Source organism: Capricornis sumatraensis, chromosome 6 (genome assembly GCF_032405125.1).
Source record: "Capricornis sumatraensis isolate serow.1 chromosome 6, serow.2, whole genome shotgun sequence".
Taxonomy (NCBI): domain Eukaryota; kingdom Metazoa; phylum Chordata; class Mammalia; order Artiodactyla; family Bovidae; genus Capricornis; species Capricornis sumatraensis.
Window position 1 is genome coordinate 10,133,040 of NC_091074.1, and position 21,252 is coordinate 10,154,291.

At 50.7% G+C, this 21,252-nt stretch overlaps 1 protein-coding gene across 1 annotated transcript; it reads right to left on the minus strand.

Annotated features, from left to right (window-relative positions):
- Positions 1-3,856: 3,856 nt before the first annotated feature.
- MFAP3L (microfibril associated protein 3 like) lies at positions 3,857-19,384 on the minus strand. The gene is made up of 2 exons (XM_068974682.1): positions 19,093-19,384; positions 3,857-4,770 (listed from the first exon to the last, which is right to left on the minus strand). The coding sequence occupies exons 1-2, from the start codon at positions 19,382-19,384 to the stop codon at positions 3,857-3,859; spliced, it is 1,206 nt and encodes a 401-aa protein (XP_068830783.1).
- Between the last annotated feature and the right edge of the window lie 1,868 nt (positions 19,385-21,252).

Here is a 21,252-nt window from a genome sequence, read left to right on the forward strand (position 1 = left end):
GCTCCTCTGTCCGTGGGATTCTCCAGGCAAGAATATTGGAGTGGGTTGCCATTTCCTTCTCCAGGGGATCTTCCCCATCCAGGGAATGAACCCAGGTCTCCTGTGATGCAGGCACATTTTTTTACGGTATGAGACACCAGGGAAGCCCTGGTATAAGACTGAAATTTAACCTGCACATACAGGTGGGCTGGTTTGCCTTTCTGAAACAGCTCCTCAGCCAGCAGGGATTGGGGTCTCTAGGGTTGAGCTGGTTTATGTTGGTGGCACTACATTTAGAGGCTATGTATTCAAAACAGGCAAACATTCTTTCTGCCTTACGTTTTCTTCATAGGCTAAAGAGCTGAACAGATTCGAGGTTACCAATAAGTAACAATCCACGTATTATATTTGAAATGTTATCAGTCCAGTGAATAAGCTACACAGCCATCGTTCAAGCCCAGTCTCCACCAAACTGCTTTATCACATGTGCCCTTCAAAGGAAGTCTGAACAACACAGATGTCTACAGTTAAAAATGAAACATACAATAAAGAAGCGAAGGATTCCAGACTCCACTGTGTGGGAGGTCAGGACTTTTGGCCTTGGCTTTGGGGAAAAAAACACAAACGCCCATCAGCAATCATTCTGGGTGTAATGACAGTACAATAATGCTCAGGATGAGCGAGGACATTCAGGTGTTTCTAGAGCGATTTCTATACGTTACAGATGTCACATTTGGTTCCTAGAGATTTAGTCAAGTATTAGTATCTCTTTTTGTCAAGTATGATATACAAAAAGATGAGAATAGTAGATGTGCCCTAAAGATATGAAAATATATATAAAACAAAACCATTATAAATTACATAGATTTGCAATATAAAATTGTTTTCCCCCATTTTAGAATAAATATCATCCAAGTTTACAGGTCATTGCAGTGAATTAAATATGCACACATATCTGAACCATTTTCGGAACTTCAAGAAAAAAAATTTTATAGATATGACCAGATGACTCGGAAACCAGAAACTGCTTGCTTTTGAGAAGAATGACCTAAGACCCAAGGGACATGGCTTGGGATTCAGTGTTAAGCTGCAAAACTGCCCCAAAGAGCCATACGTAGCCATACTTCTATCAATTTCTATGAAGCTGAACATTTATCTTTGAAAAACCAGGCGAAAGTCATGAAACTGTCTCGGTCCCCTATTCTAGTGGGAGAGCATTTCTATTTCGTAAAGAAGCTATAGCATAAACAGGGAGAGACAGAGACATCTTTGTAGTAAGCCAGCCTCATCTCTGGTTGGCTACTAATATTATTCTATCAAGAGCTTTCTGATGCCTTAAAGGGGAACATGTTAAAAATCTACAGTCTCCCCAGTCTAAAGAAGCTAAAACCAACATGAAAACATTCTTTGGTCACTCAGTTCTGCTCCTGCTTTTAAAAAAGTTTGCCTGTGTTTAACTATCTGTATCCAGCATCCAGGTGGGAGATGCCTTCTCCTGTCATTTCCACGTGGAAACCTGTATGTGGGTTTCGCTGGAGGGAGAAGGGGATGGAATGGGAAAAAGTTCATTTGGAGACCCCTTATTGTGGCTTTGGGTGCACAGATCCATGGTAAGGATCCGCTGACCTCCACAGGTGGAAAAATGTTTACATTCTAAGATGTGGTGATGAAACTTCTCCGCAGGCCAAGTACAGAAAACCTTTGTCCAGGGGGCCCATGTGGGGGTCAAGGTTTCTCTGGAATGTTCACTTCTCATGTTTTAGGTGACCACCCAAAACACTCCAAACTGACAGGAATGGGTCATCTGAGGCCAAGAGGAATCTGACCCAACTGTGTGTCCAGTCAGACCACCTTTCACATCAGTTATCTCTGCACAGAGAAACCACTGAAGCCAAGCCCTCTGTTCTCAGCTCCAGACCCAGATGAGTTTTCTGAAGAAGTTGGCAGCAAAAGCATCTAATAACCTCACAGGCCCATTTCTGCTCCCAAGACTCCTTGTCTCGTGTAAGGGGGGGCATCATGGGAGATGACAAACTTTCCACAAAACTCTAAATGTCAGAACCAGGTGAGATCTGGGGACCCAAGTACCACCTCCGTGTTTGGCAGATGAGAAAGATTCAACCCAGGGACGTGGTGAAGTCTCACTCACGCAGACAGTCAGGACGTGAGGACTAAGCCTTGGGTCTGTTCACCAACCGTGCAGCCCAAGGGACCTTTGTGGACCCATGACGTGGCTGTGACACTCATGACGACCTCAAAGTTATGGCACTCCTGCTCGTAAATGGCAAGGAAATTATACCTCTTCTTTTCATGGTTACATCTAAACTGCGGACGTTGCTCTAATGCTTTTGTGGGCGGAAGATCCACAACTGTCTCAAAAAGCTTTGAGTTTTGTAAGCTGGTTCCTCGAATTTGCAACAGTACTGATTTTCAGCGTAAAAAGTGTTAGAGGAACCAGCGAGGACAGTGAAACCCTGCAAGCGATTGTGGAGAAGGGCAGGGTGATGATGCTGGCTGGCTTATGTGGGCAAGGGAAGCACTGAGATGGGGCCAGCGAGTGCATGGGGTGGCCCCCACTGGCACAAAGCCCACAGTGGTTACCAGCACAGGCCAATGAGGGGCGGGCCTGAGGCAACGAGCTTCGGCTTCTAAGAAACATCACTCTGGTCTCACATACAGCCGCCTTCTAGTGGGGGCTGAAAATGAATTCGAGAATGCTGGCATGATGATGCCGTTATCCTAACCTGTCTCTGCCCCCTTCAAGGATGGACAAGTCAGCCATGCAATTAACAGGAGTGGGCCTGGTGGGGCGACCCCCACGACCCTCACGCTTGCTGCCCTAACACAAGCACTGGGGTCCCCTGACGTCCATGGCAGTCACGGTGGGAGCCCCCCGCTCCCCACCTAAACAGATTCCTCAGGCACCTCTGTCTCCGCAGGTGACATGCCTTCCAGACGAAGCAGCAGCTGGCTTGGAGGGGGACACTGCTTAGACATAAGAACAGGGCTTTCCACGGGCAGTCTGGGCAGATTCAAGTTCATGGTCTCCCTCCAACCTCAGCTGAGCTCACCCAAAGGCTCTCAGAATGGGACGGGTAAACCTATTTTTATTTGGCTATTAAAGTGCTATTCCTGGGCAAGGTTTTTTTTTTTTTTTTTCCTTCTCTCAGTTTCACAACAGCAGCTTCAATGGAAATGAAGACACACAAAAAAGCAACCGATGGAGACAGGCCTGGGAAACGACAAACATCAGGAGGCTGGTAGCTAGCTGCTTTGGAATGTTAAGATGACTCGTGGGAATCGGCCCTGACACCAAAGCCTACGAGGTAAAAGTCTGGGGTGTGCGGGGGAGCGGGGAGAACAAGGACAGAGTGGTCAAGGGAGCGGACCCGCAGGAACAGTCAGCATTCAAGTCACAACGCCTGGGTTATAAAGCGACAGTGATGGGGCAAAACTGAGAAGAAAGTGCAACAGAGCCGCGGAGGGATGGACTACAGCGGCTCCCTTGGCAGACCCCTTTTCAACAGAAGAGCAGCGCCCTGTGCCCCGGACAGGGCTGTGAACTCAGAGTCTCTGACAGTCAGTGTTCTCTGCCAAAGGGGCAGCTGCGGTTAAGGTTATCTGGCGGAGAAGAGCCTCTGAGGTTCGTGTCACGTGGACAGACACCTGCCCAAGGTCACCACCCCCGCTCCCCAGATGGTGCTCGCATCCCCCTTGGCTGGGGGTCGACCGGGGCGTGCGTGCGGGGGCCAGACTCCTACCTACGACCGGCGTCTCCGGTAAGGCTTAGCGGCGAGGGCGGCCTGCATCTGTCCCGAGGGGTGGCCCTGAATCTCGGGGTGTGCATAGCTTCGGGGTTGGGGGGGGGGTTACACTGTTAGACATGGCTTTCATAGACGACATGGGTGCTCCCGTCCCGCGGCCTGGCTGGCTCCGCGGCCTCCAGCAGACCAGGCGGCAGGACGCGGTCCGGCACCTCGACGGGCGTTGGTTCCTCGGAGGTCAGCGCTGCCGACGTGACCTCGGTGGAGGGCGCCGCGGACTCCGGGGAGTGCTCGGCCGACGGCTCGGTGTCCTCCTCCTCGTCTCCAGCCTCCAGGGACCCGGCGGCCTGGTCGTCCGAGGGCTCCCGGCGGGCTGGAGGGTGCACAGACACCTCAATGGCGATCTGCTGGGGCTGCTCGTGCAGCGACGAGGCATCAGAGTCAGCGTCGGGGATGGTGTAGACCTCGTCCCCGTCGACGGCTGCGGCCTCCTGGCCCTCGGGCGTGTGGCGCACGAAGTTCTGGTGGCCATGCTCATCCAGGCCCACCACCTCCATGAGCTCCTCCACGATGGTCCTGCAGTTCATGATGAGTGGGGGCAGCGGCACACTGCGTGCCAGCTCCTCGATGTAGCGGGCGAACTCCATGGTCTTGAACTGCGTGACCTTGGCCAGCTCCAGCGTCTTGGCTGACGTGATGATCGGGATGCGCTTAGCGATCTCGAAGGCCTTCTGCAGCTTCTCAGCGCCCTCCGTGCGGAAGAACTCGTTGATGGCCTTCTCGGTCTTCTTCAGGTGGCTGCTCATCATGCAGAGGCGGGTGACATTGAGCACCAGCACCACGGCGAAGGCCACCAGGCACACCACCATGTAGTACACGCCCATGTCGCCCGACGTGAAGACCACCCGCAGCGTCACCGTGTTGTTCACAGTGCCGTGCACGTTGGAGGCCACGCACGTGTATCTCCCTCGGTCCGAGAAGGACACCTTGGTGATGTTCAGGAGGCCGTCATGCATCTGCCACTTTCCTGCGGGAGAAGGAGGACAGGGTCAGCCGGGCCCTCTGCTCCCCACAGTGACCGGTCCACGTGGCACTGTGTGCGCCTCACACCACTCTGGAGGCTGGCGGTGAACAGAGAACACCTCCCTCCACCACTGATGGTGTGCACGGTGAGCTCTGAGCACACCTCCCACCACCAGATCTGCTGCTGCTGCTGATGGGGACAGTGAATGGTGACCTCGACAGACAGGGAGAGGAAGAGCCCACTTAATCCACAGACTCAGGAAAGAGTCATGAGCACCAGCCCATTTTATAGGATGGAGAAACTGAGGGAGGGGCCCTCTAACCCCCTCTCAAGGGCACCAGTTAGGAATCAGTTGGGCTAGATGCGAGTTCAAGCCCAACAAGTTGGACTCTGAACACCAAATCATACTGTGCAATTCCACACTCTAGAGAAAAATCAGAAACACAAACAGTCTGGAAAAGCACTGTGCTATTATTACTAGGGAATTCCTTAATGTGGCATCTGATTTTCTCACCTGCCGGTGAGCATGGCACTGCAGACACTGCAGAATATACGTTCACTGGAAAGTTCTTGTTTATAAAGTATAAAGAATATAAAGTACTTTGGGATCAACCTGAGAACTAGAGTGAAAGCGTTAGTCACTCAGTCCTGTCCGCCTCTTTGTGACCCCATGGACTGTAGCCTCCCAGGCTCCTCTGTCCATGAAATTCTCCAGGCAAGAATACTGCTTGCCATGCCTTCCTTCAGGGGATCTTCCCAACCCAGGGACTGAACCCAGGTCTCCTGAACTGCAGGCAGACTCTTTACCATCTGAGCCGCCAGGGAAGTAAATCAGTTAAATTATAATTGTTTACCTGGGTTTCTCATATTTGAGATTGAAGTTATCCTCAGTTGATGGAAACATGACTTATTCATTCAGACTACAATGAGCTACATTGTGGAGATTCAGAAGCTGGGTGTGAATATCAATTTGGTTTGGCTTTGCAAATAAACAATAGACCCATCAGGTTGAATGGAGAAGGAAATGGCAACCCACTCTGGTGTTCTTGCCTGGAGAATCCCAGGGACGGGGGAGCCTGGTGGGCTGCCGTCTATGGGGTCGCACAGAGTCGGACACGACTGAAGCGACTTAGCAGCAGCAGCAGCAGGGGTTCATCCTTCATCTGCCTGTGTACCCGCCAGTCAAAAGACCCGACCCCAGAGCCCCGGGAAACATGACCCTAGGTGGGCCTTTCAGGTTTCGGGTCTGAGCCTTCTGCAGCCCATGCCATCTCCCCAAGATAGGCCCTGAAAGACACAAGGCTGGGCCTGGCCCTGGGGGAGTTCTGAGAGCTGGCGGATATTTCCGTAAAAGCACTCATGTCCCCAAGTGAGCCAGAGAAGCTCTCCTGAGAGATGGGGTAACTTAACTATAGTTTCCTTCCAAGTGTCTGTTATCACATTGCATTTTTGTTTGTTTCATCCCCCTCTGGCATAAACTTAAGCCTAATGAGAAGTCTGATATTTCCCCAAAGCAACTAGAAACTGTTTAAAAAAAAAAAAATCTGTGAGCATTAAAGTGATGAGGGTCCCCAGGGAGTGTGAGACAGGAGACAGCCTGCATCACTCCAGGTCCTCTGCCTCAGGGACCGTCCTCAGGGAAGCTGGCTGGAGCCGTGGGGGCCTGCAGCACCCCCACCCCTCGCCGGCCTGGGGAACCTGGCGGGAAGCCTGCCATAGAAGGCGCTGTCACATTTTCTGGAGCAGCATCTGTGGAGAGGGGCTCTTGGCATCCCTGAGCACCCGGCTTCTAACAACTTAGCCAGTGTCCTCTCTCTAAGAGTAGAAGATGCGGGAAATCAGGTGGATTTCAGTCTCCTGTGAGCGTGCGTGGACAGACCAACCTGTACCCCCTCTGTGAAGCCTCCCCTTGTCCACACGGGCAAGGGCCAGCCTCCTACCCCGTCTATTCACTCCTTGAATATCAGGCTTCAGATGTGATACAGCAGATTTATCCAAATATAAAATCATCTGAGCAAGGGAAATGATCAATTTGATCTTCCTGACCCAGGGATCAAACCCACATCTCCTGTGTCCCCCTGCACTGGCAGGTAGATTCTTTACCAACTGCACTGCCTGGGATCACACCAGACCACAGCAGGCACAGAAAAAGAGAACATGTCTCGTTGACTGAAGGTTTATGACAGACAGGGAAGGTGCTGAGCTCAAGAGAACTACAGAATCTATCTGTGGGAACTTCTCACACTGGCCGTTCTCACTTCGGTAGGAAATACAGCAGCGCGACAGGAGAAGGTGAGGTTATTTGCACGGGGAACACTTGGGATCAATCTGTCCACCTCCTACCCTTTCATCCCCACTCCCTCCGTGGAGGAATTATCTATGAGTTCAAGGTCAGAGAAGGAGGAACCTGGGTGTAGAAGAGGAGGAGCAGAAGAGAGTGTTGAAGTCAGGAGGCAGGCACTTCACGGGAACATAAATGGCTTTCTCCAAGTATCTCAGCTATGCTTTTAGTGATGGCTGTATTCTGTCATAGAAAAGTGAAACGCAGAAATGCATACTAGTTACAAGACACCAACACTTTATTGACTATTCAAAGGGTTTCCGAACTTGGCTTTTATAGTTATCTTCAGGGATGTGTTCAACTGTCTAGTTCAGTTCAGCTCAGTCACTCAGTCATGTCTGACTCTTTGCGACCCCACGGACAGCAACACACCAGGCTTCCCTGTCCATCACCAACTCCCAGAGCTTACTCAAACTCATGTCCATTGAGTCGGTGATGCCACCCAGCCATCTCATCCTCTGTCGACCCCTTCTCCCACCTTCAATCTTTCTCAGCATCAGGGTCTTTTCTAATGAGTCAGTTCTTCTTATCAGGTGGCCAAAGTATTTTGGAGTTTCAGCTTCAGCATCAGTCCTTCCAATGAACACTCAGGACTTCAGGATGGACTTGTTGGATCTCCTTGCAGTCCAAAGGGACTCTCAAGAGTCTTCTCCAACACCACAGTTCAAAAGCATCAAGTCTTCAGTGCTTAGCTTTCTTTATAGTCCAACTCTCACATCCATACATGACCACTGGAAAAACCACAGCTTTGCCTGGAAACTGTCCACAGACATGTATTTATCTGGCCTGGGCCCAACCGATTCAATGCAGATACAGACTCAAACATGTCAGAAGTTCCTAGTCACAGGTCAAAACAGGCCCAGTCTGCAGTAAACACAATTAGGTGACACTTGTGGTTCATTTGGGGGAAACCAGTGGGATAGTCAGTGCATAAATTGTTAGTTTCGTGTATATTCTGCTTCTTAGCCCAGAACAATGGGTCCTTAGAATAACACCTATTGTAGACTTTATCCAACAATGAACTTTGTTTATTCTTGAAGGCTGAAGCCTCACTGTGTGATAAAGTTGACGTCTTTAGAAGGACAGCTGTCTTTTTTATCTTGTTCATGCATTCCGTCAACAAGCCTTAGTTTACACATCGTCTGTCTCCAGGCTCCCTGACAGAGAATGCAGATGCAAGGATGAATCAGACACGACCCCTGGCTGCAGAGACCAGTCATATGGAGAGAGGGACGCAGACTCCCTGCCAAGCCGGGGTGCGTGGCACGTGCCCTGAGTGGATGCTGCTGGACGGGAGGGTGCGGTCCTGGGTGGGGCTGGGGCTGTGGGGAGAGGAACAGGAGGAGAAAGCCCTCCAAGGCCAGAGGGGATGATGGGACATGTGAGAAAAGGAGGGGAGCCCATGTGCTGCAGGGGCAGAGAACTGCGGGCAGAGGCCCGGCCACCCCACCTCTTCCCTGGCTCTGAGCCCTGGTTCAATCAGCGGAGAAGACCTCGCGGTCCAGATGCAGATGGCGGCGCGTGGGGGGATTTTAAATTAAGGGAGATGTCATTTCAGATCAGGAGGCAAACAACAGTGGGACAACTGATGGCTTGTTCGAAAAAAAAATAAAGTTAAACTCCTAGTTTAGTGACACATGAAAATAAATCCCGAGTACTCTGAAGATCCAAATGTAAAACATAACGTGAAGAAGACATGAAAATATTTCCATGGCCTTGGGACAGGTAAGCCTTTTTCAGCATTTCAAGAATCCCAGAAACTGCCAACAGACAACCCTGATGGATCAGACTTCTCCCCAGTTAAAAGTTCCACACTATGATATATGTTATACTAAAGTTATAAGCAAATGATAGAGTAGGGGAAACTTCTAGAATATCTGACAATTGCTTAGTAACTAGAAACCATGAAGAACTCCTACGTGTGTGTGTGCTCAGTTGCTTCAGTCGTGTCTGACTCTTTGTGACCCCATGGATTGCAGACCGTCAGGCTCCTCTGTCCATGGGATTCTCCAAGCAAGAACACTGGAGTGGGTAGTCAGTCCCTCCTCCAGGGGATCTTCCCAACCCGGGGATCCAACAAATCTCCTGGGCCTCCTGCACTGGAGGTGAGTTCGTTACCACTGAACCACCTGGGAAGCCCGAAGAATGCCTAAAAATCAAGGCAATAACCCAGAAGGAAAAGAAAAAAAAAGAGGTGGGGGGAAAGGACTTGGATGAATAAGTCACAAAAAAATGGAACGCAGGTAGCGCCTAAGTACACCAAATCACTTGTGGTTAAATCATAGCAAAATTTAAAGAAATTCAAGTAACTTTTAAAACAGGTAACTTTTCTACCTTGCTGCAAGGCTGGTTTCTGGAATCTACCAAAGTTCAAGATGAATGTATCTGTTACCCACTTCTAGGATTCTTGAAATGCTTCAAATCAGGCAGGCCTAGATCTGATCAGGAAAATATAACTGAATGTAAGAAAATCAAGGGCGTGGAAACATCTTTTTAGCATCTGTCTCCTTGGGGACACAGTTCTGGAAACTTCCTCCCAGCTGACACCCTCTGGGCAAAGCCGACATTTGGGTCCCAGGCCGGGAAAGTGGCTGACCTTGTATCGCTAGTCACCTTGGGGCCTGGGCACACAGAGGGCGAGTCACTCAGGGTGGCACAAGCTCACATCCACAGAACTGGGTCAGGGGACCAGTCCAGCAACTAGAGAAGCAGGTCAAAAGCATCGTGTGGTGACAGCTAAAACCCAAGAAATGCCACAGTACATGGGATACCATGATTCGACATGACAGGTCAGGAATAATACCCATGCCAGCACCTTCCAGTCAAATGACCGCTGGACAGAACCAGAGTACCAACCTCTCCCGGAAGTGAAGCAGCTTGAGAAAGGTGACAGTACAGCCACGGAGATGCTGTAAGCACAGTTCTCCTCCAAACCCATGTCTGCCAGAACCCCCATCTGTCCAGCCATCCTGAGGACCACTCAGCATCAAAAATTATCATGCCCAGGAAAGCATTCAGTTCAGTAGCTCAGTTGTGTCTGACTCTTTGCAACCCCATGGACTGCAGCACACCAGGCCTCCCTGTCCATCACAAACTCCTGGAGCTTACTCAAACTCATGTCCATTGAGTTGGTGACGCTATCCAACCATCTCATCCTCTGTCGTCCCCTTCTCCTCCTGCCTTTAATCTTTCCCAGCATCAGGGTCTTTTCTAATGAGTTAGTTCTTCACGTGAAGTGGCCAAAGTATTGGAGTTTCAGCTATAGCATCAGTCCTTCAAATAACACCCAGGACTGATCTCCTTTGGGATGGACTGGTTGGATCTCCTTGCAGTCCAAGGGACTCTAAAGAGTCTTCTCCAACACCACAGTTCACAAGCATCAATTCTTCGGCGCTCAGCTGTCTTTATAGTCCAACTCTCACATCCATACATGATCACAGGAAAAACCATAGCCTTGACTAGACGGTTGTTGGCAAAGTAATGTCTCTGCTTTTTAATATGCTGTCTGGATTGGTCATAGCTCTTCTTCCAAGGAGCAAGCGTCTGTTAATTTCATGGCTGCAGTCACCACCTGCAGTGATTTTGGAGCCCCGTCCAAAAATAAAGTCTGCCGCTGCTTCCCCATCTATTTGCCATGAAGTGATGGGACCAGATGCCATGATCTTAGTTTTCTGAATGTTGAGCTTTAAGCCAATTTTTTCACTCTCCTCTTTCACTTTCATCAAGAGGCTCTTTAGTTATTCTTCGCTTTCTGCCATAAGGGTGGTGTCATCTGCATCTCTGAGGTTATTGATATTTCTCCTGGCAATCTTGATGCCAGTTTGTGCTTCCTCCAGCCCAGCATTTCTCATGATGTACTCTGTGTATAAGTTAAATAATCAGGGTGACAATATACAGCCTTGACGTATACTGACATGAAAAGCATACACACAAGCGTGTGTAAAATAGAGAGCCAATGGAAATTTGCTGTTTTGACTCTGGTCACTCAAAGCAGGGCTCTGTAACATCCTACAGGGGTGGGAAAGGGGGAGGAGGGAGGGAGGTTCAAGAGGGAGGGGACAGATGTACACCTATGGTTAATTCATGTTGATGCATGGCAGAAATCAAGCAATATTGTAAAGCAATTATCTTTCAGTTAAAAATAAATTTAAAAAATTAACATCATGAAAATACAAAGCTCTTAGAATTTCCCTTAAATTATTTCTTAGAAGGAAAGGATTTCACTTTTTCCTTGGAGAGGTCTTTCTGTGAAAGGGTAAACCACTAATGTATGGTTCATCTACTCATGGATAGGAGTAGATGTTGTTTAGTCCTTAGCTCAGTTCAGTTCAGTCCAGTCACTCGGTCATGTCTGACTCTTAGCGACCCCATTAACTGCAGCATGCCAGGGCTCCCTGTCCATCACCAACTCCCGGAGTTTACTCAAACTCACGTCCATCGAGTCAGTGATGCCATCCAGCCATCTCATCCTCTATCGTCCCCTTCTCCTCTTGCCTCCAATCCCTCCCAGCATCACAGTCTTTTCCAATGAGTCAATTCTTCGCATGAGGTGGCCAAAGTACTGGAGTTTCAGGCTCAGCATCATTCCTTCCAATGAATACCCAGGGCTGATCTCCTTTAGGATGGACTGGTTGGATCTCCTTGCTGTCCAAGGGACTCTCAAGAGTCTTCTCCAACACCACAGTTCAAAAGCATCAATTCTTTGGCGCTCAGCCTTCTTCATAGTCCAACTCTCACATCCATACATGACCACAGGAAAAACCATAGCCTTGACTAGACGGACCTTAGTCGGCAAAGTAACGTCTCTGCTTTGGAATATGCTATCTAGGTTGGTCATAACTTTCCTTCCAAGGAGTAAGCGTCTTTTAATTTCATGGCTGCAGTCACCATCTGCAGTGATTTTGGAGCCCCCCTAAAATAAAGTCTGACACTGTTTCTACTGTTTCCCCATCTATTCCCCATGAAGTGATGGGACTGGATGCCATGATCTTCATTTTCGGAATGTTTAAGCCAACTTTTTCACTCTCTTCTTTCACTTTCATCAAGAGGCTGTTTAGTTCCTCTTCACTTTCTGCCATAAGGGTGGTGTCATCTGCATATCTGGGGTTATTGATATTTCTCCCCGCAATCTTGATTCCAGCTTGTGTTTCTTCCAGCCCAGTGTTTCTCAGGATGTACTCTGCATATCATGTCCATCTCTTTAGTGACTCCATGGACTATAGCCCGCCAGGCCCCTCTGTCCATGGGATTCTCCAGGCAAGAATACTGGAGTGGGCTGCCATTTCCTGCTCCAGGGGACCTTCCTGACCTGGGAACTGAACCTACATCACCCGCGTCTCCTGCATTGCAGGTAGATTCTTTACCACTGAGCCACCGGGGAAACCCTGATAGGTGGTACGAGAAGATTAAGTCTCTGCTCACAACCTCATTTAGACATGGGGGATCTGTCCAAACAAGGAGGTTATTTTCATGAAATCAACTGAGACTTTCCAGGAGGTGAGGGTCCTGATAACGTTTACCCAGAGAGAAAGGAAGTGTAAACACTCAGTCGAGTGATGCTGCACTGAGTCCACACTTATCTGTAAGTGTGGGGCCTGTTCTCTAGTTTGTGAAATAGAGGAGACTCAGGGAAGGCATCCAGCCTTTCTACAAAACAGAACTGAATATGAACGGAGCCCCACATGAATGTCACGGGGCTTCTGCAACAGGTGTGAGCCACCCTTCCCGCCTCCCCAGAGCCCAGCCACTGCAGAGACCCAGGGCATAGACACCGCAGCAGCCAGGCCCCTGTGCCCCTGGGTCCCATCCTCCTGAGCGGCCTCTTCAGCCAGTCCTGGGGCTGCTAACAAGCTGCTTGCTACATCACGTGGGGCTGAGGAGCCTGGGATCATCCCGGCTTAGTTCAGCTCTCTGCTCAGGAAGGGGGGGAACAGGGGAAGGCTCAGGGTGTACACAGCCTGCTGTTGTGCTCTGCTTTAATGAATCAAGAATACCTAAAAGGAAGCCATCTTTTCATTTCCTGTCAAAGGAAACATCTGACTCACCAGCTAATTCAACCTGATAATCTTCATTTTTAAAAAAGTGCCAACACACCACTGCATGCAGGCTGGCAAGAGTCTCTTCTGAGAGTGCCCAGCACTGGGTGGAGAGAAATAACTTGCCGTTTTGGTATCTCGGCTATCTTCATCTGAGAGTGATAGGGAAGGGTCTTCCCACTGCTCAGAGGGAGCACCACTCTGAAGAAACACTACAAACGGTGGCCCGTTAGCAGGCTGGCCTCTGACATGATTCCTTCTGGAAAATGAACCAAAGTACCACTCTTACGGGAAACTACATTAAGGGTTCTCACAGATGACTTAACTGACTGTGGAATGATTCTTTAGCTGGCTAAGAGGCTTCTTTAGGTGGGACCAGGGTTTCTCCAGCTGATGATGGACAGAGAAGCCTGGTGTACATGGGGCTGCAAAGAGCTGGACATGACTGAGCAACTGAACTGAACTGAACTGAACTAAGGGTTTCTCCACTTGGGCTGGCATGTTGCATCAGATAATTCTTTGGAGGGCTTTGCTGGTGACTCAGGGGTAAAGAACCCGCCTGTCAATGGAGGAGACACGGGATCAAACCCCTGGGTCAGGAAGATCCCTTGGAGAAGGAAATTGCAACCCACTCCAGTATTCTTGTCTGGGAAATCCCATGGACAGAGGAGCCTAGCGGGCTACACAGTTCCTGGGGTCTCAAAGAGTCAGACATGACTACCTGACTCAGCAACACCACTTCTCTGTAGGGGGCTGTCCTGTGCGTTGTGGGATGTTGAGAATATTCCTGGTTTCCACCCACTAGATACCAGTAGTGTCATCTCCCCCTCCCTCCTCTCTTGCCCTGTCCACGACTACCAACAATGCCTCCAGACTTGGCTGGTACCCTCTGGGTGAGACAATCACTGGCTCCGGCCAAAAGAAAGTATACTGTGTGCATAACATCCCCTAAAGCATCCACACGCACTGCTTTCTCCATGGCCGGACCACATGGGGGTCAGTGGGCCTCTGCACACAGAGGGAACGTGCCGGGAAGGGGGAGGTGGCTGATGGAAGAGAAGGTGCCTCCCTTGCCACTACAGTGTCATCTCAAGATTTTAAATGACACTTCAGGGATACACATGCTTTTTATTTTTTATTTTAAGGTTGAGAACTTGAGAGAGTGAAAAAGAAATTGCTCAGAAAATTATTTCCTTTCTTTACAAAACACACTCTCCAATGAAGCAGAGATAGAAGCGCTGGGATCTTGACTGTCCAGAACAAGGGTGAAGTGACCGGTAACAGTGACGCAGCTGCCGTTTACCGATGTAGTGGTGTGTTCTAGGTACCACTGTTGTTGTTCAGCTGTTAAGTCATGTCCGACTCTTTGCAACCCCATGGACGGTAGCTCGCCAGGCTCCCTGGTCCATGGAATTTTCCAGGCAAGAAGACTGGTGGGTTGCCATTTCCTTCTCCAGGAGATCTTCCCGACCCAGGGATCGAATCTGTATCTCCAGCACTGCAGGCAGATTCTTTACCACTGAGCCACCTGGGAAGCCTCTCCAGGTACCATACTGAGCATCTAATACATCATGGAAGGCTCACAACCCTGCCTGGAGGTAAAAGAGGATGATCTCTGCTTTACAGATGGGAAAACTGGCTCCAAAAAGTGGAGGAACTTGCTCAAAGAGCCGTCATTGTTCGGTTCTGCTGAATTTCCAGTGGTATATTTACAATTACACAAATTTTGTCTAATTTTGAGGAATCAACTTTTTAAATCTCAAATATTTAACTTACTAAAAGAAGAATTTAGTGTAGCACTTTTATGGGTTCACACACTATTTCATGCTTCATCAGAGAGGCAAACAATGATGTACACTTGATGCTGTGGGCACTGGCTCCCTCCTGGATATGCTGGGGTGGGGGAGATTCACTCAGGTCTGAAGACGTGACCAGCACAGTTTCCTGTGGTCCCTTGGCAGGAGGAGGTAAAAGCATCTCAGTTCAGTTCAGTTCAGTTCAGTCGCTCAGTCGTGTCCGACTCTTTGCGACCCCATGAATCGCAGCACACCAGGCCTCCCTGTCCATCACCAACTCCCGGAGTTCACTCAGACTCGCGTCCATCAAGTCAGTGATGCCATCCAGCCATCTCATCCTCGGTTGTCCCCTTCTCCTCCTGCCCCCAATCCCTCCCAGCATCGGAGTCTTTTCCAATGAGTCAACTCTTCGCATGAGGTGGCCAAAGTATTGGAGTTTCAGCTTTAGCATCATTCCTTCCAAAGCATCTCACAGGCTACTAAAAACATCTGCAGGAGCAGAGGATAAAAACACCAGAGCTACGTAAACTAAACCAAAATTCATAACAATGAATCCTACAAAGGTGGGGCAGCCATGAAAGAGCTGTGAGCTTCATATAACTGGGCTCAGATAACTCTGGGCGTGTTTATTTTCAGAGATAATTCTTAATTATTTTTGGTGACAGAATGCTACAAGAGAATGGAGAACAAATCCATGGGGAAACCTAAAACCTCACTTGAAGTAAGAATTTCCAACATAATTGAGCCAGGCATGATTGCCAGGCTTATACCTTTTCCGGAGCCGACTTCTTGAAATGCTTGTTATTTATCATCTGATAAAGGTGCCAATGTGCATTTTCATGGTTTAAAGTTAGAGTAAGAAACTACAGCAAAAATAAACTGGATAATTCATACCTGAAATAACAGGGGCATTTTTATAACACTTTCTGGCACTTATATATGGCTACTCACCTGTAGCAAAAGAAAAACTGAAAAAAAGGACATTTTGTGGCCATTTGTGCTTGCTCACATTATTGGAGCTCTGGGTTATTTTTGTAAAATGGTGCATCACCTCAAACATGTCCTTTGCATGCCTGCTAAGTCGCTTCAGTCATGTCTGACTCTTTGTGACCCCATGGCCTACCAGGCTCCTCTGTCAATGGGATTTCCCAGGCAAGAATACTGGAGTGGGTTGCCATTTCCTCCTTCAGGGAATTGTCCTGATTGAACCCAGGTCTCTTACGTCTCCTGTGTTGGCAGGTGGGTTCTTTACGACTAGCTCCACCTGGGAAGCCCCAATGTGTCCTTCAGTGAACTCCCCCCAAAAAAAACGAGTCCCCCAGAAACAGATCTTAGAGTGGCCTCTCCTGATCTGTGGGATTGAAGTGACAACACGAGGGACACAAAGCAAGCCAGCTGCTGCTCCCACCAGCAAGAGGCAACAACCTGTTCCTTCTAGGACCCGCAGGGCTGGCACCAGGAACAGCTGTGTCACTTTCTCAGCACCAGCAAGAAATGGAACTATTAAATACTCCTGGAATCCCAAAGCACGCATGGTGGGCAACTCATCAAATGGTTCTGAACACACCTGGGTGTATGCATGCTTCGCATGTGCATCACGGTGGGGCCCTAGCACTGCCTCTTGGTGATGGTGATGGGGCTGGTGCACCGACCATCCAGCCTCTCATCTGTTCCATCTGGTCAGGGGCTTTCACCACCCCTTGCCTGCCGAGACCTGGAGGAGAAGCAAATGCTGGTAGGCACAGAGGGAGAATAAAGCCCAACCTGGCCACGCCCTGCTGAGTACTGTCTTCTCCATCCCCCTGCTTCTCAATCCAGACCCATGAGGATCAAGGCCACGAAACCTCATGCCCACTGTAAGGACCAGAAACAAATTGGGCAACATGGTACAGGGCCTTAGTCAAAAGGCGTGGTTGTTAATGGGAGTTACGCTCATCTTGTTTGATTTCAGCAGTGGTGTGTGTGTGGCTCAGTGGTAAAGAACCTGCCTGCAGGAGATGCAAGAAATGAGGGTTCAGTCCCTGGGTTGGGAAGATTCCCTGGAGAAGGGAATGACAACCCACTGCAGTAAACTTGCCTGGAGAATCCCATGGACAGAGCAGCCTGGTGGGCTGCAGGGTCCTTGGGGTCACAAAGAGTCGGACACGACTGGGTACTGAGCACAGCGCCAGGCAGCAGTGCAGTGCGCTCACGCAACTAACATTCTAGGCTGTTAGCGCTGTTCCCACACTGTGGCAACCACCTCTGTTATTAATGAAATACCACTCCATGTAAACTCCTCGCTGATCAGCCCAGAAACTGAAATCTACATCCTGGTTAGAAGGTGGACATCTTCCTGTCATAAATGAAGACTTCAAGACCTTGGCTCCTCGAGTGGCACACTGATGCTCAAATTTTATGCTGAGGATAAACGTTCCACTTCCTCTGTCTTGCTCGGCAGTTCTGAATATTACCCCGTGTTACTTGTGTCCTGAAATGACTGCTATTATGTGAGGTAATCACTAGAGCTGAGCTGGCACGTTAAGTACCAATGTCACAAGTTCTTCTAAAGAATCTAGTGTTTTTCCTCATGAGGCTTTAGAATAGCCAAGGGATTTGTCAGCACGAACGCAGCTACAAATAGGACCGGAGGGCTCTGGAAGACGAGCCCTGAACCTAGCGTCTGTCTCCAGGCCACTGGTGTCTGCTCCTTCCACCCCCGGTGCCCATAGATGGAAGGGAAGTGACCCCAGGTGACTCCAGGGCATTCAACCACCCAAAGCACAGAGAGAGACATGAGGCACGGGTCCACTTGCCGAGACCAGTTGGACACCATTGAGATCTCCTTGGAGTGGTCAGTACAACTCCAAGACAGACCTTGAAACATCACTGCTGAAGTCCAGGCCCACTCTGTGCCCATACTCTCCTCTCACCAGGACACAGGTCTCAGAGTCCCCGCCATGGCCCTCTATACTGGGGACCACCTCTGCTCCAGGCTTAAGGGGGCAGCAGACTCAGTCTGGAGTCCCTGGTCACTTCAGTGTCCTTGGAATCCCTAGCCCTGCAGAAAAACCCTTGGGGTCCAGGACTTGAATATGTGCACGTTGCCATGGTTACCATCCCCTCACAGATGTGACGTCACTTCCTCCTGACCTGCAGTGAGAGGAAGGGGCTGGGCTGTTCCGTCTGCCCACCATCAGTATGGATCAGCTCTGTGACCAGAGTAGTATCAGCATGGAAGGTTCTGGTCACAGCTAATGACCACGGGCCCAGGGAAAAGCCACGTAAGAGAGGGGCTTGGCCTGTACGGTCTCCAGGGCTCCTTCTAGCGGGCACGATCTCTGGCCCCATCATTGCTGCTCCCTCTTGCAGCCTCCCCCCCAGCTCCTGGCCAACAGTCTAGAAACTTCAGCCAGGCTGCCAGGAAACAGATGATCTCTGGCTGCTAGCGAGAAGCTGCACAGAACCTGCTTTCAAAAAGCGTGACCTTGAGGGTCTTCCCTGGGGGTCCAGTGGTTAAGGATCCACCTGCCGATGCAGAGGATATGGGTTCAGTCGCTGGTCTAGGGAGATCCCACATGCATCGCAGCAACGAAGCCTGTGCACCTCAGCTACTGAGCCTGAGCTCTAGAGCCCACGTGCCTCATCTACTGAAGCCCGTGGGCCCTGAGCCTGTGCTCCAGAGCAAGAGAAGCCACCACAGCGAGGAGCCCGTGCCCTGCAACTAGAGCAGCCCCTGCTTGTACAACCAGAGAAATGCCGCACAGCAAGAGACTCAGCACACACAAATAAGCAAGCAAAATGCTTTAAAAAAGCATGGCCTTTAAACCCGTTTAACCATAGACAACTGCTACATTCCATGAAACAAAGGAAAACTCCCTTATGAATGAGACACGTAAGGAAAACCCACTTTACATCCACCCCTACAGCAATTAGTATGCATTATACTGTGAAATTTTAAGAGGCTTTTTAAAAGACACTAATGCTTGCCTTTTGTTTTCTGAGTCAAGAGTGAAAAAAATGAATTCATTACTGCTGTGAATCCTTAAGGGTATCTATTTCTCTCTGTTGCCTGAAAAGAACAAGGCTCAAGAAGATCCTGAAACAACGTGAGCAAGAACCAGAGACGTCTGGGGCACCCACCCGACCCCTCTGGAGTAGCGGGATGGCCTACCTCCCCCTCGATCCTCCTCGTTCTCCTTCAGCAGTTTGCCCGCCGAATTGTACCACTTGAGCTGGGGTTCGGGAAGGCCATAGACACTGCAGTTGATCAAGGCACTGTTCCCTTCCTTGACGATGATATGGTCGGTTCTGGCAACCACCACGGGCGCGGAGCCCACCGCCACGTCGGTGCCGTTTAAAGTGCTGCTGGTCACACTGCTGGTGGTCGCCAGCGTGGACACTACGATTAACAAGGGCACACGAGGCAGGAAGCACGCAGGCAGATGTCTCTTCACTCCATCCATCTTCTTCGCTTGTTCTTTAAGGCGGCAGAGCCAGCCGGCCGGGGGAATCCTCTAGTGGGTGGCACTCTGTTCACAGCAGGCCAGGGGCCAAACCTGGCCTGGCTCCATGGAGCTGGCTCCTGATTAAAACCCTGTTTAGAAAAAAAAATGCATAAATACTAGCATTCATACTTTAAAATGATTATTTATAATATGTTAGAAGCCCAGTTAGAACACACATCTGGCTAATTTTTAAATAGCACACCCAATGTGAAGTTGTTTCAAATGTTCATGGAAATCATGATATACGAGTTCTGCTACTGAAACATAAGACTCCTAGCAAGAACAGCGTAATTTTATATCACACGACCTTGCAGGGCTCAAAGGTCCCCTCAGTCAGCACCGCGAGGCCTCCTCCCACCTGTCCCCTCGTGGACCCTGGAGTGCACTGGGTGCTCGGAATCTCTCTCTGCCGCTGGACAGGCCCTCTGCCTGCTGCAGTGCACCCCGGGGTCTGCCACAGTGGAAGGTCTCCCCCAGCATCAGCTGGCGTGTCCCTCCCCCGACTGGGACGCCCTTCCCCTTTCAGGCAACCACTCCAGGACCTCTGCCCCTGCGACCCTCCCCTCCCGCCCACGTCACTCACTGAACTCCTTGGTCTCCATCTTCACGTGCCTCCTGGGATGTAGGGTGTGACATGGTGGGTGGCTGCACTTGTTCACCCAAGCTCTAACCCCCGCCTACTGCCCTCCCCTCCATCTCACCCACTAAGCACATGGCCACACCCCGGGGCCTTTCTCCTCTCCACATTCTGAATTCTGAAGTTCCAGGTCATTCTGAGGTTCTCAGTAGCCGTCCTGCCCTGCACCCCACCTGCTCAGTGCCCCCTCTGGGGTTCCTGGTCTCCCGACTCCCCTCAGGCTGCCCCCACTGCCCTGGCCAGCACCCGGGCACACAGGACCCCCCTGCCCCCCACAAGACCGCGTCCTCCTGCCAGCATCCAGCGGGATGCAACCCGCCCTGGGACATCCTGGCTCCCACCGCAGAGGCCCGCACAGAACTGGGGATGAACTGCACCCACGACATGCTCGCAGAAACACGGCACATCGCCGGCCCAGCCAGGATCCCAGCTTGCGGGTCCACCATCCTCTTCCCTCCACGGTCTCTCCAGCTACAGAACCAACACTGTGGCCCAGTGGTGGTACGGCCTGCCCCCCACAGGGTGCAGGGCTGAGTCCCCTCGTCCGCCCCCCACCCACTGGGGAGGCCTCCTGCCTCTCAGCCACAAGCCGTCAGCTGCCATCAGCTCCTCTAATGGGGACCCTCGGTGTCCACCTGCTCTCTGTTGAAGCGGATCCTGCTCACATCGCCAGGCTCTTCCTTAACAGACCCGTGGCAGCTGTCCCTGTGACAGCGGCTCTCCCCATCCTCTCCTCCTGTGGGGTCTCTGTGCCCCAGCCCCCACTGACGGTGCTCCCCGTTCTCCCCCAGTCCCTCTCCTTCCCCTGCGGGCGGTCCTGCCACCTCCCACCCGAGCACCCTCTGGGCCAGATTCCTGGTTCTGACCCCCACCCTGCGACCAGCACCACCCACAGCCCACGCACTTCCTCACCAGGATGCCCTGCGGGGACTGGTGTCAGTGCCCTCAGACCAGCTGGTCAATCTGCCAAACAGGCTGCGGCACGGTCTATGCAGGAAGGCGCAGGGACAGCTCTCAACCCCACCACCACCCTCTTCCCCTCTGAACGACCCTAACACCACACCGTGAACTCCACCTGCTGAATACTGCTTGGGCGGGCCCCCCGTGTCTGTGTCCTCTGAGGGCCCTCCCTGGGGGCCTCCGCGTCCCTCCCCTAGGAGCGGGGAGGGAGCCTTCTGGGCTGACCGCC

Coding starts and splice junctions, on each gene's coding strand:
- MFAP3L (XM_068974682.1), bottom strand. CDS start 19,384: ATGGATGGAGTGAAGAGACATCTGCCTGCGTGCTTCCTGCCTCGTGTG. Junction 4,771..19,092: donor CGAGGAGGATCGAGGGGGAG/GTAGGCCATCCC, acceptor CTTCTCCCGCAG/GAAAGTGGCAGATGCATGAC.